The sequence below is a fragment of the Chelonoidis abingdonii genome, chromosome 4, assembly GCF_003597395.2.
Source record: "Chelonoidis abingdonii isolate Lonesome George chromosome 4, CheloAbing_2.0, whole genome shotgun sequence".
Classification (NCBI taxonomy): Eukaryota; Metazoa; Chordata; order Testudines; family Testudinidae; genus Chelonoidis; species Chelonoidis abingdonii.
Window position 1 is genome coordinate 109,488,426 of NC_133772.1, and position 17,349 is coordinate 109,505,774.

A 17,349-nucleotide genomic window follows, 5' to 3' on the forward strand; every position below is an offset into this window, starting at 1 on the left:
TTGGCGCACACGTTGTTACTTCCGTTTGGGGCGGTTGTTATGGTGCTGTGTCCGTCACTTCCGCAGTGATGGCGGTGTGGGTGTCCGTGGGTGGTTGTAGTCTCTTGTCGCCGATTAGGGGACGGCTCCGGGTCGGGCAGGCCGCGGTCCTGGCGTGGAGGGTCCCGTTGCGGGCCGCAGGCACCGGGCCGGTGTATGATGTGGTGGTTTCGGGCGGGGGGATGGTCGGGAGCGCTATGGCCGCGGCCCTGGGTAAGGCCTTGTCGCGCTCACCTGGGCTGGGAGCGGGTGGGTCTGTCCTCTTTGCTGCGGGGTTAGAGCGGGCCCCGGTTCTGACTGGCCGTGAACGTGAGAAGAGAAACCTCAGAGCCCGGTGGTGGTGGGTGCCCCTCCCCCAGGCAGAGGAGGAGCTGCGGCAGAGGGAGGACAGTGGCCTAGATTCGTGGGGTCGATGGTGGATTGTGGTACCCGGGTTGAGACTCGTTCACACTCTGCTAGTAGCTTTGAAACAGTGCAACGCAGCCCTCCAGCTCTCAAAGCGGGTACACGGCTATCCCTGGATAAAGATGCTTATAGGGGTGTAACTTGTGTAAAGGGAGAAGGGAGGTAACCTATATGGGGAGTATAAGTGTATCCACCGTAAGGGTTTTGCTGATCTACTGATGGAGGATAGGTGGGGAAATCACACCCCCAACTCTGTACTGTGTGTAGACCAGGCCTAAAATGGAGTTGTCCCTAATTTAGTTAGGACAGTCATTACACTTCCTATGGAAAAAGCTTTCATTGAGAAGTGGCAGTTTATTGTGGGTAAGGAAAGGATAATCTCTGTTTTAAACTATACAGCAGTACTCTACACATCTGCACTTAATTCTTTTTCATTCATTTAAAAAAAGTCCACTATTTTAAGCTAATTCATTTTCTTAATTTTTACTCTTAAGTAAGTGAGTACATTCCAGCTGGTAGCTGACTGTTTTCATTGGTCCTATTTCTCTTACTTTTTGTGCAGAGGAGATAATTGTGCTAGTTTTAATATCTGGAAGTAGGGCAAATTAGGGTTCTGATTTGTAGAAGTTGTGAATCATCCCACCTACTTGCTGCTAAAATGTCTTCTATTTAAAAAAAAAAAAAAATCCTTAACATGTAGGTAAGATTGTAGGTGCTTAATGGTGTCATGTTCTCCCTCTGCCTGTCCAGAATATGAAAGTGTAATTTCCAAAACATGAATGCCAGAAAATGTAAAATCAAGCTTCCTTTTACCCCCGTATCCAGTGCAAGAATACTAAAGATATAGTAAGAAACAGAATACACACTTTAGAAAATGCAGAGTTGGGATGGCACTTCCTAAGCAAACTCAGCTTTCATAAGGATGCCTAGAGGAGTTCAGAATATCAGCACTTTACCCATTCCTAAGCCTTTTTGTCTTGTCTTCTCAACCGAACAACAGACATGACTTCCTGAAACACAGGTTAATTAGGGTATATAAATAAGAGTGAATCGGAAATTAAGTGTGCACACAGTGGAAATGTTAGTTCTTATTAATGGATCACCTGTGCTACATAAATTCCCAAGCCAAGGTCTAATAACTTTTAATTTTAAGTTTTTAGATCTCTTTGGTACTATACACATGATCTCATCAAGGGAGTTCTGTAGTATATTTCATGTGTTGTACTGCCATTTGTTTTTTCTCTTTTGTAATGCTTTCAAGCCCAGCTAATTCCTCAGCATTGAAAATCTTCATTTTGATGGTGCTGTGTCTTGGGATCCCTTGATTAACTGATCATGTATTTTCCTCACAAACTGCCCAGGCCCCTGCCTGTCAGACCAATTTACAAGCTAATCTGTCTTCCCTGTAGTGATGTCATGCAATAGCTATATGATTGATTTTTTTAGTGTTGTGGCCCCACATTAAATTGATTTTTAAAGATGCATTAAATTATTTTCATTTTTTTTCTCCTTGCAACATCCCAACAGAGTAACAGGGCAGAGTTAAAGTTGTTTGGATGCCTTAACTATGCATATCTTACCATAACAGATGGATGTCTTTTAAATGCAATTGTAACTTTGAATTTCCTGGGTTTATAGTGGATATTTGGAGCTAATTGCAGCACCTCTATAATATATTTTTATCTTTAACTTACTAATACATACTTGCAATCTTAACTTCATCTTAATAGTGTGGTTTTTTGGGGTAGGGATGGAGGGAAATCATTGAGAACTATTGTTAAGTGTCCATTCTCCTTCATACGACTGAGTCATTACAGCCACTAGAAAAGTTGCATGCAGATTAGCTGTAGAGGAAGAGTAGTGATTGGGCGAGTTATTTTTAATGTCAGAGTGACCCCATTTATGGATTTCATGAGGCTAATTGTAGTCTATATAACCAGAACAATTAGATACAGTAATAATAGCTTAATTACCACCTTATTTTTTCAAGTATAGCCTGGTGCAAAAGATTTCACATAAATTTAACTGTGTGAATAGTTTGAAGTGTCTGGGTTATTCCATCATAAAGATCATTTGGGACAAAGAAAAGACTTTCACAGATGCTAAATTTCTTTAAAAATTTGGTTCTTAATTTTAAATCAGAAATTAACAGATTTACTTGTAAACTTTCAGAAAATTTGATCTGTACTCAACAAAGTGCTGCAAGTCTGGGGAGGATACGCTGTAGTTTTTCATACAAAACAGGCTGAATCCTTGCTTTCATTGCAAAATGGCTCTTAAACCTTACCTATGGAGTTGCGAACAGTGCCTCCATAGTATTAAATCTGTACTTACCTAGAAATCTGCATTGTATATGCCTTTCCCTGTAGGGGATTTTATTTAAGTGTCTCATTGCAAGGTGCTTGGGAGTTCTTGATTGTATAAATAAATAAATAATTTTTTGTTAAAAGTATCTTAATAAATGTGTACCTGTTTCAGGACATGATGTCCACTTCGGTGAGAAGAAAATCCTGTTACTGGAAGCTGGCCCTCGGAAAGTGTCTGGCCGTTTGCCTGAGAGTTACAGTAACAGGGTCAGTTCCATCTCCCCTGGTTCAGCCACCCTTCTGAGCAGTGAGTACAGCTCTTCTTGTTCATTCTGTATAACACTTTTTAATCTGAAACTGGAACTGGTTTTATTTTTGTGAGGCCTTTGAGAATTCTTCAGATTGGGACTGTCCTTCTTAAACTAACTTGACTGATTCCTACTCTCCATTTCTTACTGCCGAGCATTCTGAATTGAGGTGTCTAAATCAAGCTATTCTAGGTTAGGGGCATGACTTCTTGTTCTGGAATCCTTGTTCATTTTGTATAGATTTTTGTGTGATTTCAGTGCTAGTGAAAGGTCTTTAAGTGACAGCCCTAGAATATTCTTTTTACAGAACAGATACAGCGTGGATTGTGTGAAGGAATCTTCTTACATAGTTCCCTAGTCTGTGTATTGCACCCCTGCCATGGATGTTATATCCTTGGGGGCAGCCGGTTTAGGAAGAAATCACTTGAGGCTAGAGAGCAGACAGCTAATAAAACTACCATTAATTGACAGATACAGAGCTAGCCTAGCTGGCTGAAACTGGGTGAGCTATCCCCTAATAATCTAACTCAGTTGCCATAGGAACAAAAACCATGACAACCAAATACACAGCAATGGAGGAATTGGTTCTGCAGCATAATTCAGTCTCCTGGGTCCATTTAGTCTTTGACTTCCCTGCTGATGCAAGATGGACAGTTAGTGTTGGTGGTGGTGGTGGATTTTGAGATGTGAAGGCTTCTTCCCCCTCCGGGTAACCAGACTGAGGTTTGCAGCCACAAAAAACTAATTTCACAGCCTGGTTCTGAAATCGTCTTGTATCTGCTTTCTGATACACAGCATATAGTTGGTTCTTCCAAACCTTTTATTCCCTTCTTGCTTTTCACAGCATGAATATTTAGGTAGGTGGGAAGATTTTGAGCTGGTTCATGCTCCCTAATTCTGCTAGCTTGAAGCCATACTACTTACTTGTAAACTAAGGGTATGTCTACACTGGAAACTTCAAAGCACTGCCGCAGGAATGCTCCTGCGGAAGCGCTCTGAAGTATGAGTGCGGTTGGGCGTGAGTGCTGAGGGAGAGCTCTCCCAGCATTCCTGGTAATCGGCCTCCACGAGGGGATTAGCTCCGAGTGCTGGGAGCGTGGCTCCTAGTGCTCAGAGCTTGTCTACACTAGCGCTTTAAAGCACTCAGACTTGCTGTGCTCAGAGGGGTGATTTTTCACACCCCTGAGCCAGCAAGTTAGAACACTATAAAATGTAAGTGTAGATAAGCCCTAAGTAGGGTTAGATCTGGTTAGGACTTGGATGTGTGAACAACTCAGGTGCTCCAGAAAGTGTATTGGTAATTTTATCTGAGTTGTTGCTGAACTAATGCCCCAGCCTGGAGCAGGGGCTCAGTGCTGCTGGAGTTACCATTATGAGACACACAACTGAGATTCTGACCATTTATCCTATGGCACTCAGATCAAGAGCAGGGATATCTCTGGGTCCTGTCCAAATTCCAACTCTGATAATTCTGCTCTCTTGCCCTCTTTTCTACCCCCTCTGACAATTTCATGGTGCCTTTCATCAAAAAGGATCCCAAATGAGTCTGGTTAAAATATTGTAAGTATTTTCCATAAACATTTTTGAGTGAAACAAAAACTTCTTTTTGCAATTTTTTATGGAAATTTTTTCCCCCACAAAAAACCCAACCAAACAAAAAACTTTGATGGTTCCTTTCTTTCTTCCACTAGGAAAGGGAAGGACTAAAAATAACAAAAACCAAAAACGTATTGTATTAAAATAAAGCAATGTTTTTCAGTTTGTTTTGATCAAAAATTTTGAACTGATGGACAATTTTCCAGAAAACCATTTTTTCTTAAAACACACCCCCCTCCCCATATTGACAGAAAAAAATTCAACCAGCTCTAATCCCAAAACATTTAACAAACAGAAATGTCTTCACCCATCCTTGAAATAGCCATCTTTGAAATAGAAGGATGGACCTAGTCAGCATTTGCAGAGCAACAGGATTGGGCCAAAAGAAATGTGATGAGGTTCAACAAGTACAAGTGCAGAGTCCTGCACTTAGGACGGAAGAATCTCATGCACTGCTACAGACTAGGGACCGAATGGCTAGGCAGTAGTTCTGCAGAAAAAGACGTAGGAGTTAGTGAATGAGAAGCTGGATATGAGTCAACAGTGTGCCCTTGTTGCCAAGAAGGCTAACAGCATTTTGGACTGTATAAGTAGGGGCATTGCCAGCAGATCGAGGGACGTGATCATTTCCCTCTATTCGGCATTGGTGAGGTCTCATCTGGAGTACTGTGTCCAGTTTTATGCACACACTACAAGAAGGATGTGGAAAAATTGGAGAGAGTCCAGTGGAGGGCAACAAAAATGATTAGGGGAGCACATGACTTATGAGGAGAGGCTGAGGGAACTGGGATTGTTTAGTCTGCAGAAGAGAAGAATGAGGGGGGATTTGATAGCTGCTTTCAACTACCTGAAAGGGGGTTCCAAAGAGGGTGGATCTAGACTGTTCTCAGTGGTACTAGATGACAGAACAAGGAGTAATGATCTTAAGTTGCAGTGGGGGTGGTTTAGGTTGGAATTAGGAAAAACTTTTTCACTAGGGGCAGGGCTTTGGAGCTGTGCTTCAGCTCCAGGCAAAAACCTGCAGCTCCATTGCTCCAGAGCTGCTCTGGGCTCCAGCTCTGGGCTCCGCTCCAAAGCCCTGACTAGGACGGTGGTGAGGCACTGGACTGGGTTACCTAGGGAGGTGGTGGAATCTCCTTCTTTAGAGGTTTTTAAGGTCAGGCTTGACAAAGCCCTGGTTGGGATGATTTTGTTGGGGTTGGTCCTGCTTTGAGCTGGGGGTTGGACTAGATGGAAGGGACCTCAGGTCATCAACCTGATATTCTATGAACAGTATACAATGGTTTAGGTTTAGAACTAAGAGTAGAATATGGTATGCAATTGAAACAAAAATCCCTTCTTCTGCATACAGCACTGTTCACTTTTTTACTTCACAATAGTTGGTTGAAGAATTTCTGACTCTTGCTGTCCTTCAGTTGTGGGGTCTGTAGCAGATAATCTCTGCAAAGCTTCCGTTATTTGTCATTTCTCATATCTAGGCTTGGGAAGCTGGTCAGCTGACCCGTCAAATAATGTCTGTTTACCTCCTATTATTTTACCAGGGTCAAATATTCCAGCAAGAATGCCCTGATGAAGGTGACGACCTACCTTCTTGATTGCATCGTGGTCCCAGTCTTTCATTTTTTAGAACTTAGTTTCGTTATGTTTTGCATTTTTCTGAATTAAAAAATCACTAAGTTAAGTAACTTGATTGTTGTAATTAGGTATAAGCTATCTAAGGCTAAGCCTATTGGAAATTCTTTTTGTTATTGTTCTAATAAGTGTTTTAAAATATTTGACCTTTTTGTGATTGCTCAATTGACCAGTCAAATATTGTCAGTTATTTTTGGACTGGTCAAGTGCCCAACCCATCTCATATCTTTTAAGCAAAGGATTTCACCATTGCCTCCTTAGTTATCAGATTGCATATTACAACTTTTGGGAACATGTGAGATTCAGTGGTATCCCAACCATTCATCTTCCTCCCATCTCTGATTCAGAGAATCATCCCATCAGCTCGTAATCATTTAATTTCTAGTCCACTCTTTGTTTATAGAGACAGTTAGGATGTTAATGCTCCTGTGCTTAATTTCATAGTATCTGTAATTTCACTTTCTGTAGCAGAACCTTCTCTCATGTCGTATTTGAACAGGAAATTTTTGAATGAAGTGAAAATTCTCTTCCCCACCCGCTCCTGAATCTTTACCCGGAATGGTTTGTGTCCACTCTCACTTGGGGGGTTCTCCTTAATGTTTTTCACTGTCCTTGTTACTTCATCATTCTCTGCACTGAATGAAGAACTTCTCAGCCCTCTGCTTCTATTCTCTAGAATGGCTTCTGAATTTTATTTCCTCCTTTCTGTCGATGAACTATCCCCTTTCCTCTCCAGATCATTTAGACATTAAACAGAAGTCATGCATTGAAACTAGTTAGGTTCAACATCTAGGCTGATGAAGGTGGGGTAACTCAAATTTGGGCTGGTGTGAAGTGGCCCCTAGAGTATAGACAAAATGACCTTGTCCATCTATCATGTAATGCTTATATTATCAATCATTTGCTGAACAATGTTAATGTGCTCAGTGCTATGACATAAGAGGGTGACTGTACCAAGGAGCTTAAGATTCGAAGTACAATGTGCAGATAAGCACTACCCTAGACTACCAGAGTTTGGGAAATCCAGTTTGAGTGGTGTGAAAGGTAATTTTTTTTTCTGCTTCCTTTTGTTGGTGGCCATTGCACAGAATCACCATGTTCTATGGAAGTATTTGGCTGAAGGGAGGCTGGCTGATGCTTGGGGGTGGGGACAGAAGCATGGAGAAAAGGACAGAAAGAGTTTGAAAATGGTAAAGAGGGATAAATTAGGAGAGATGCTTTGGAAAAGCACAGGCAACCAGAGGAAATGGGGGCTGAGATATAAACCATGGGAGAGTCATGCAGAGTTTTGAAACAATGTGTGGAAGGCAAGAGAAAAGCAAGCAGGTGTTCATATGATCAGCGTTGGGTTGGAAAACTAGATTACATCAGGAGCTGAAGATACTGAAGTGAGAGATGATCAAGGCCTGGACAAGGATTTTAGGAAAAGAAAACAACATTTTATAGTGGTTGTGAAGGAAAAACTGACAGGACTTGATGCTGGCTTGGGTGGGTGGCAGAAAGAAGTGTCTAATGCAGGGGTGGGCAAACTTTGTGGTCCGAGGGCCACATCTGGAATAAAAACTGTATGGCAGGCCATGAATGCTCACAAAATTGGGATTGGGGTACGGGAGAGGGTGTAGGCTCTGTTTGGGCGTGTGGGCTCTGGGGTGGGGCCAGAAATGAGGAGTTCAGGGTGCGGGAGGGGGCTCTGGGCTGGGACAGAATAGTAGGGTGGGGGTGAAGGCTCTGGCTGGGTGTGTGGGCTCTGGGGCTGGAGATGAGGAGTTTAGGGTGCAGGAGGGTGCTCTGAGCTGGGATTGAGGTGTTTGTAGTGGGGGAGGGGGATCAGGGCTGGGACAGAGGATTAGGGCGTCGGGAGAGGCTCAGGGGTACTGGCTTTGGGCGGCATTTACCTCAAGCAGCTCCTGGAAACAGCGGCATGTCCCTTCTCCAGCTCCTCACAGAGATGCAGCCAGGCGGCTCTGTGTGCTGCCCTGTCTGCAGGCGCTGCCCCTGCAGCTCCCATTGGCTGTGATTCCCGGCCAATGGGAGCTGCAGGGGCGGCGCTTGGGGTGGGGGCAGCTTGCAGAATGGAACCCCCTTGCTGCCATTACGTGTAGGAGCCAGAGGGGGGCCCTGCTGCTGCTTCCAGGAGCCACATGGAGCGACCCCCAACCCTGCGCCGCAGCTGGAGTGCTGGAGCAGGGCAAGCCCCAGACCCCACTCCCCGGTGGAGCTCAAGGGCCGGTTTAAAATATCTGGCAGGCCAGATCCGACCTGTGGGCCGTAGTTTGCCCACCCCTCATCTTAATGTGACACTGAAGTTGCAAGCCTGATTAATGGGAAGGATGGTATAGTCTTCAGGGATAGAGGAGGAGAAGGGGAATTTGTGGGCTGCTGAGATAATCTGATGTGTTGCTACTGGCAGATCGGAACCCTGCATCCTAATGAAGAAAAAGTGTTTTAATCAACTGTGTCCTTGAGCCTTTCCCTCCTTCCTGTGCCCCCACTGAGAGCCTAAGTATATGTAGTGAGAGTTGACTGTATGCTACACTGAATACTTGAAATCAGACCTTCACTGACCCCAGGCAGGTGGATCTTTCCTCCTGTTTTGCATCTGTATCAAGAGTGGTGTGAGAGCCTTATAAGAACCTAGACAGACCCAGCTCTGTATGTGGGTGGAGAAAGCAGTCTGTGGCGAGGCTGGAAGAGTGTTATTCATTAGGGGATTGAGGGGAGAAAGAGAGCAACAAGAATCTGAGTCTCATTTTGGTCTCACTGTGACTGGTTTCTCTTCATGTTGTGGGTCCTTCTCTCTCTTTTAGGTTTTGGTGCCTGGGATCATGTTTGCAGCCTGCGATTCAAACCCTTCCGGCGGATGCAGGTGCCTGACTCAATGCAGTCTGTCTGTTTCTGCTAATGTAACTAGAATTCTCAGAAATATTTACCTCTAATAGCCCAAAATTTGTTTCCTCCCTGGAAAGAAACAGAGGACACTGACTAAGCCTGTTGTATTCTTGGTGTGTCAGTCTTCCTAGGATCAGAGGGGATAGCCATGTTAGTCTGTATCCACAAAAACAACGAGAAGTCTGGTGGTACCTTAAAGACTAACAGATTTATTTGGGCATAAGCTTTCATGGGTAAAAACCCCATTTCTCAGATGCATGGAGTGAAAATTAGAGATACAGACATAAATATACTGGCACATGAAGAGAAGGGAGTTACCTTACAAGTGAAAAACCGGTGTTGACAAGGCAAATTCAGTCAGGGTGGATGTGGTCCACTCCCAGTAATTGATGAGGTGTCAATACTAAGAGAGGGAAAATTGCTTTTGTCGTGAGCCAGCCACTCCCAGTCCCTATTCAAGCTCAAATTAATGTCTGATATCAGACATCAGGAATGGTAACATACAAAAGCCAGTAGGAGAACACTTCAGTCTCCCTGGACATTCAATAACAGATTTAAAAGTAGTCATCCTTCAACAAAAACTTCAAAAACAGACTTCAAAGAGAAACTGCAGAGCTACAATTCATTTGCAGACTTAACACCATTAATTTGGGCTTGAATAGCAACTGGGAGTGAGTGTCTTCCTAGGAGACTTTCTCACCTTTCTTCATCCTCCCTCAGTCTCCTGACATTAGCAGCTGGAGGGATGATTCCTGATGGAAGTTCTAGAGATTGCCCATCACCTTTCCCTGTTAAGGGAAGGTTGTGAGCAGGTCCTGATGGAGCTGCTCAATTCATGCTGAGTCTATGCAGTGTGATAATATTTTCTCTCTCTTTTCCCTAATAGGTATGGGATGCCTGTTCAGAAGCCATGATAATCTTCGATAAAGACAACTTAGAAGACATGGGTTATGTAGTGGAGAACGATGTTATTATGTCTGCTTTAACCAAACAGTTAGATGCAGTGTCAGGTAGGCGATGATTCCTTTCATTTTTTATTCACAGTGTGGGAGCGATCAGTGAGTTGCATTCAGCAGGGAGCTCTGGAACAGGGGAAGAGAGAGGGAGGAAATCCATTCAGCAGATAACTCGGAGGTTTATGGAGAAGAGTCAGTCCCTCTGGGTTAGGAAGAGATAACTGTTCTCGGTGGAACTGTACCTAAGCTTTCTATCCTTAGTCCTTTTCTAGACTTCACACATGCACTCACTGTGGAATCTTATGTTTTGTTGTGAAATGTCTTTAACTTCCTCCCTGTTCAGATATGTGAGGGGTAATCAGACTCTGCAGTGATGGGGGCAATATAAGTGCCTAGACAGATTGCTTCCTTGTGCCCTCAGGGTGGGTGTCAATGGGGTCAGCTCCGAGAGTCATTGTGTTGCCTAGCTGTGCCTGGCCTTTTGCTCTCTTTGTAACTTCCCTTCTCTCGTGTCTGCATTACGCTGTGACCCTGCTATGTTGTGTTCCATCAGATCGGGTGGAGGTTCTCTACAGGAGCAGAGCAGTTGGATATATCTGGCCTCTTACTTGTCATCTCTCTGACACAAGCCCTTGGGTCAAAATTGACTTAGCTGATGGACGCAGACTAGAGACCAAACTGCTGGTAACTAAATTTCCATTTTCTGTTGATCAGGCCCCGTCTCTTGCCAAGCTCTTTCCAATGGATTTAGTTCTGATTTCATGTGTGGTGCTGCTCCATTAGTGGGGAGGGTTTGAGTGAGGTGAGCTGCTGACTGTGTCAGAGATATTAAGGGATAACATTGGTAGCCTTCTTTGTGGCTAGCTGAAGAGGACTGCTGAATTAGAGTAGGGCTGAAGAGGCTGCCTCTTGTTGCAGTATTCTCATTTATTTAAAAGAAACCACATATCCAAGTGCAATGGGGAGTCCTTTGCTACTTTGAGTTAGCTACTCACTGCAGATAACAAGGGCTGGAATACTGATTTTTTATTTTTTTTTTTTATAAAGCCATTGATGAGGTTTTCTTGTATCTCATCCCCTTACAGATTGGTGCAGATGGTCAGAACTCCATGGTCCGGAAAGCAGCTGGAATTCAGAACATGCGCTATCAATATGATCAGTCAGCTGTGGTTGCTACTCTGCACTTGTCTGAAGTGAGATCCTGCAAGTTCCTGAGCTGCAGTTTCTGCGCAGGTTAAGTAGGTGATGCAAGATCAGCAGTTCTCATCGGTCCTCATGTTTCTTCTTGTTGTAGGCCACAGACAACAATGTAGCATGGCAGAGATTCCTCCCTTCAGGGCCAATTGCTCTTCTCCCGGTAAGAGACAGTGACTTTTGACTCACCCATCTTTAACTCTTTGGTCCGTTTATTTCTAATCGCTTTTCTTCTACCTTTCAGTGCCTAGTTACATTGCCTCTATCTTGCCTCAAGACTTTCCCTTTTTTCTATAACTCTTGTCTGTAGTTGTTTTTCCCCCTCTAATTCTTATTTATTTTCCTGTTTCCCACCTGTTGGCTTTTTTTGGGTCTGGAGCCCCTTGCACATGTTGGTTCTTGGATAGATGGAATTAAGGCCCTGGTCTGAATTATCATGTGGGTGGGGCCTGGGCCCTTTCCTGGATTGGCATGTTGGGGAGCCTTGCACAGATTATTTTTCTGTCTCTTGATACTGACTCTTATGGTTCTCTTGGGCCAGCTCTCTGACACTGCCAGCTCTTTGGTTTGGTCCACATCTCATGAACATGCAGCACAGCTTCTTAGTATGGATGAGGAAAGCTTTGTGGACACCATCAACTCTGCCTTTGTGAGTATCATCCTTTCATGAGGATGCAGAGCTGACTTTGTTGCTGTGCTAAGGGATAAGATAGACTTCTGTAAATTAAAGAATGGTGGCCATTTTGGCCCCTGTTTACTCCATCCTATTATACAAAAAATACTGAGTGAAATTAAGATGGCAACTTTAAAATGAGTAAAGGGTGATATTTATTAATAGAACATATAATTAACCTGTGAAACTTGCTGCTGTAGGATACTATTGAAGCAAACTTTTTAATAAGGTTCAAAAAACATCAGATGCCTGTCTAAATAAGAATAACTTCTGAAATGACACTAGCTAGAGTAAAATAAGGAATGTCAATCCTCCTCCTTCAGTGTAATTACCAGGATTTCAGGGTGGGAAGAAATGTCCCTCTCATGGGATACCACTGCATGTAAGTGCATTATGGAAGACTTATGTCTTCCTTTGATGAATCTGGAATTGACTACTGTTGTTCTGACATGTATGGACCTAACATAATTAATGTATTATGGAAGTTTCAGTAAGTTGAGTTGGAAGAAAAGTATGCTAGTGTGTGCTGAAAAACATCACATGGGTAGGCCTCATTTTAAAAGCTGAACAGGTTGAGCCTGGTTAGTTCTTGAATTGGAGGCCTCTGAAGAGAAAGGTATATATGTTTCTTGTGTCATGGACAGCAACTCCTCTTCAGTCTCCTACAGAATCTCACACTGTAATTTTAGACACACTTCCTTCCCTACCATTTTTTCTGCATATATTTATATAAAAATAAGCCGAACAAAATTTGTATGCAAAAGCTGTGAGTGCATTTTTACAGTGCAGTTGTGCTTTGAGATGGCACTTTCTTTGATTATCCTAACTCATGCACTTCCAAGGCTCCAACTCTTTAGTCAATGCAGGAATTCCTCGGAGGCCCAGCAAGCCTATTACTTTTCACTTCCAGTTTATTTTCCACAAAATCTAACTTGCCCTTTAATAAAGAATTCTTCATTTTAGTCTTGTGTTCATTCACCGTATGCTCTGACATGTGACACTTCTATCATTCAGATCTGGTTAATTTTCATTAAGGTGGCTTTTGGCTTTGAATCTTTTTTATTTGTTGATTATTAGTACGTATCTTATCTTGCTCAAATAAAATGGTATAGGCTCTTGTGCCTGCCATAATCAGTACTTGTGAACTTGCATGAATACTAACCAGGCTGTGTAGCTAGTAGATAAAGTGTCTGATTTAAATGCATGAGCAGTAACTTGAAAGCCTGTTACGATTTTACTTTTACTAGATTTCTATTCACTTTTCCACTAGTGCAGTTACAAGCTGACATTCTTAACAGTTTATGTCAATCAAAGTCTCACTAACACGTTAAAAAAACAACAACCCTGAAATGGGATATCTTCACATGAGAGCTCTATTAAAACACCCCTCAGAGAGAGGGTCGCCTTTTGTGACTGAAGTTAGATTAACACTGGAGATAGTGATGGAGAGTGAATTACTTTTCAAAACGATAGGAGGGGCATACTCTCCTTGTCTAAGATGGTCTCCTCCTAGGCCGTAATGAAGATGGTTTTGTTTGCTGAGTGGTTAGAACTGTGTATTTGGTGACTTTGTTCATTTATGCATCAGTCTGATATTTATTAGGCCATGTTGCTTTTGGTGTTAGTAATGGCAGAATGTGCTCTTTGGAGCAGGGAATCATGTCATCCCTTGTGCTTGTGCCTGGTATGTTGTGTGCACTACACAAAACGAAGTGTTTTTGTAATTTTGTTGGGACACCCAGAAGCCTTGGGGTTTGGGGCACCATATAAATCAGTCTTTATTGTTATTCAGTGGAGCAATCTACACCACTCGGACTTTATTGATACTGCTGGATCCGTGTTCCGATCTGCTATTTCTCTCCTGATGCCATCAGGCACTCCAGCCCGCCAGCTGCCCCCAAGCATCGCCAGAGTGGAGCCAAAGAGCCGAGCTGTGTTTCCTCTTGGAATGGGGCATGCCACAGAATATGTCCGGCACCGGATGGCGCTTATTGGGTAAATTGCTTATTGAGGGCTGCAGGTGCCATGGTTGTTTTTATGGGAAAACAGGCCATTTCTGGTTCCATAAAGTGTGTGTTGTTTGGGGAATGAAGTGAAGCGCACCTGGCACAGCAGAGGTGTAGATTATTCAGGGAGGGTGGTAGTTGTGGTGCCAGACATGTTCCTCTCCCCAGTTAACAGGTGGAGCAAGTGGATTACATCTCGAGCCATGGAGTAGAGAGGTTCTTCAAGGAAAAAGGCAGGCAGAGTATGTGTAGCACAGTGTGGGGAGGTCAGATACTTGTTAGATAAAGTGTGTATGTATATAGTGAACATGGAGTGCTATAAGGAGGGACTTATTAGAGAAAGGAGCTGAAGTGTGTGCTACACCAGCAGTTCTCAACCAGAGGTCCCAGGCCTCCTGGGGAGCCACAAGCAGGTTTCAGGGGGTCCACCAAAACAAACCAGAGAGCAGGGCCAGCAGTAGACTCACTGAGGCCCAGGGCAGAAAGATGAATCCTGAGCCCCACTGCCTGGGGCTGAAGCAGAAGCCTAAGCAACTTAGCTTTGAAGGGCCCCTGTGGTGTGGGGCCCTGGGCAGTTGCCCTGGTTGCTACCCCATGATGCCAGCCCTGGCTTTTAATCTACTGAAAAACAGTTGTTGTGGCACAGGTGGGCCATGGAATTTTTATAGCATGTTGGTGGGGGCCTCAGAAAAACGTTGAGAATCTCTGTGCTATACTCAGAGGGGAGGGACTTAGTGGGTAAGGAAAACATGGATTGTCTCTGCTCTCCTCTGGTTAGGATATGAGATGCTATCTGCTCTGCCCTTAGGGATGCAGCACACAGAGTCCATCCACTAGCAGGACAAGGTGTAAATATGGGCTTTGGAGATATTGCATGTTTGACACATCACCTCAGCACAGCAGCCTTCAATGGGAAGGATCTGGGTAAGGAATAACCTATAGTAATTTGAATATCCCCTTCTCCCATATCTGAACTTCTTTCTTTTACATAGTGAGCTCTTCAGGGTAAGGATTGACTCAGTTTGTTTTCCATACACCTCTGGACACACTGGTGTCTCATAAAATGAATAATGTATCAGCATATTTATAAACTGGGATGAGCTTGAGTGTCCAAACTTTATCTGCGGACCAGTCAGAGTGACGCTTCTGGATGCATCTCCCTTCCCAAAACCCATGCTGTGTTGCCTAGTTTACAGAATGTTCCATTCTGCTGGCCACTGGTGTAAGATGTGGGAATAAGAGCTTCTGGAGGGAACAAGGAACTCTTGGATCTTGCTACTTGCTGAATAGCACCTTTTTTAAAATGAATCTAGAGCAGGGGACAGCAAATTATGGGCCGCGGGCTGGATCCGGCCCATCCAGGCTTTCATTCCGACCTGTGGGATTGCCAGCCCTGTGGCGAAGCTGGGCTAAGGCAGGCTTCCAGCCTGCTCTGGCCCCACGCCGCTCCTGGAAGTGTCTGGCACCATGTCCCTGCAGCCCCTGAAGGATAGTGGGGGCAGAGGGCTCTGCGTGCTGCCCTTGCGTGCAGGCACTGCCCCCCCACAGCTCCTATTGGCCTGGAATGGGGAACCATGGCCAATGGGCGCTTCGGGAGTGGTACCCATGGGTGAGGGCAGCATGTGGCAGAGCTGCCTGCCCCACCCCACACCCAGGAGCCACTGCTGGACATACTCACCACTTCTGGGAGCGGTGTGAAGCCAGGGCAGGCAGAGAGCATGCCTTAGCCCTGCTGTGTACTGCTGCCACCCCAGAGCTCTCAAGGTAAGCGACAGAGCTGGAGCCCGCACCCCGAACCCCTTCTGCACCTACCCCCATGCCCTAATCTCCTTCCTGCACACTGCACCCCCTCCCACCCGCACCCCAACCCCAGCACTACATTCATGGCCCTGAATGCAATTTCCCCACCCAGATGTGGCCCTCAGGCCAAAAAGATTGCCCATCCCTGATCTAGAGGGTGCAGAGGTAGTTGGTGGGTGTGTTTTGGGTGCTTGTGGAGCTCATTATGTCAGTGGCATGAGCAGTTGAGATTGCAATTTATTTCTCTCCTCTCTTTTCCAGGCTCCATAAAGCACCTCTTACAGTTTGAGACAGAACGTCAGAGGCATAATCTCTCTTTAATGGCTGCCATTGACTTGTTAAAGAGACTCTACTCCACAAGTGTGGCTCCCTTTGTGCTGTTGAGGACTTGGGGATTACAAACAACAAATGCCTTGTCTCCAGTCAAAGTAAGAGGCACTGTTAGGACACTACAAACTAACTGGTGATGATACAGTGAGCTGTCACTAGCAGATTTAGCAGGAATGACATGCTGTGTTCAAACAGCATGTGAATGAGACAATCCAAAGATATATTTGGGTACCTGGCTTGAGTGGTCTTCACTTCTGTGCCATTTGTTAATGATTCTATCTTGGCTACAGAGTGGGTCTCTTCCTGTAGCCCAGATAGGGCTACCTGAAAAGAAGTGGCACTAACTGTGTTATCCCTAAAGATTCATTATTTTTTTTTTTTCCTGAGGCCCAGATGCCAGTGTGACCCACTTCCACATAGCCAGATGACTTGACCTAGTTGCAGTGCTTTTATGGTGAGCCATCTTAGGCAAACCACCTATTATCAGCACAGCTCCCTCTAATCCAGCAACCATCACTCTGAGTTTCTCAGTTTTTGATTTGTTTCACTCTGACTGTATGTAACTCCTTGAGATATGTTGCAGATGCTGACTATTCTGAACAGCACTCACTTAGGAATGAACAGTCTCCTAAGGCTCAGTGGCTGCCAGTGGAGAGTAATGTGCAGTGTTCTGCACTAATGCTTTGACTACCTTGAAAATGCTTTTATCTTTGACCAGAAAGGAGATTGAGGCTTTTCATTTGTTTTTCTCTTTCTAGCAACAAGTAGAGTGGGTCAGCCCTTGGTGCTGGGCTGTTTAGGAAGGACAGTAGAGGGCTCCACTTGTCTTCCCTGTGTCTACTGGAAAATCAGGCCATGTTGAATCCCTCTCCCTTCTTTTCTTTAGGCAGGAAGAGAGATGTTATCCAGTGGGGTAGAGGGAAGGAGGATGCAGCAGCTTTCTCTACTTTGTTTCTAAATATTTGTCTCTCACTGGTTCACAAGTGACTCATTTTTTCCCCTTTTCCTCTTTAGGAGCAGATTATGTCCTTTGCCAGTAAGTAAATTCTCCATATGTCTAGAGCTGCAGTTCACCACTGGGAACCTGAGATCTTTAACCCTGTGAGGACTATATCATGTCTGGTTTTGGAAACATGTATTTAAATAGTGTTTTTGAAGAATAACAATAAAAACAGCTTCTTTTTTTTTAACAACATATGCTCATCTTTGCTGAAG

At 44.3% G+C, this 17,349-nt stretch overlaps 1 protein-coding gene across 2 annotated transcripts; it reads left to right on the forward strand.

The window, feature by feature from the left end:
- The first annotated feature begins 55 nt into the window (after nt 1-55).
- Nucleotides 56-17,327, forward strand: COQ6 (coenzyme Q6, monooxygenase). 2 transcript variants are annotated; one of them, XM_032801967.2, is made up of 12 exons: nt 56-252; nt 2,923-3,057; nt 9,094-9,152; nt 10,062-10,185; nt 10,685-10,815; nt 11,217-11,324; nt 11,426-11,488; nt 11,867-11,974; nt 13,791-13,993; nt 14,813-14,928; nt 16,066-16,232; nt 17,149-17,327. In XM_032801967.2, exons 1-12 carry the CDS (start codon nt 69-71, stop codon nt 17,176-17,178), a joined length of 1,428 nt encoding a protein of 475 aa, XP_032657858.1. In that variant the 5' UTR covers nt 56-68; the 3' UTR covers nt 17,179-17,327. The 2 variants fall into 2 exon arrangements, with proteins under 2 accessions (XP_032657858.1, XP_032657859.1); XM_032801968.2 differs by lacking the exon at nt 56-252 and adding an exon at nt 304-807.
- The last annotated feature ends 22 nt before the right edge of the window (nt 17,328-17,349 follow it).

What these genes read in the sequence shown, in the direction of transcription:
- COQ6 (XM_032801967.2), top strand. Translation starts at nt 69, where the DNA reads ATGGCGGTGTGGGTGTCCGTGGGTGGTTGTAGTCTCTTGTCGCCGATT. An exon ending in AACCCTTCCGGCGGATGCAG is followed by an intron (nt 9,153 to 10,061) that starts GTGCCTGACTCA and finishes TTTCCCTAATAG; the next exon opens with GTATGGGATGCCTGTTCAGA. An exon ending in ACAGTTAGATGCAGTGTCAG is followed by an intron (nt 10,186 to 10,684) that starts GTAGGCGATGAT and finishes GTGTTCCATCAG; the next exon opens with ATCGGGTGGAGGTTCTCTAC.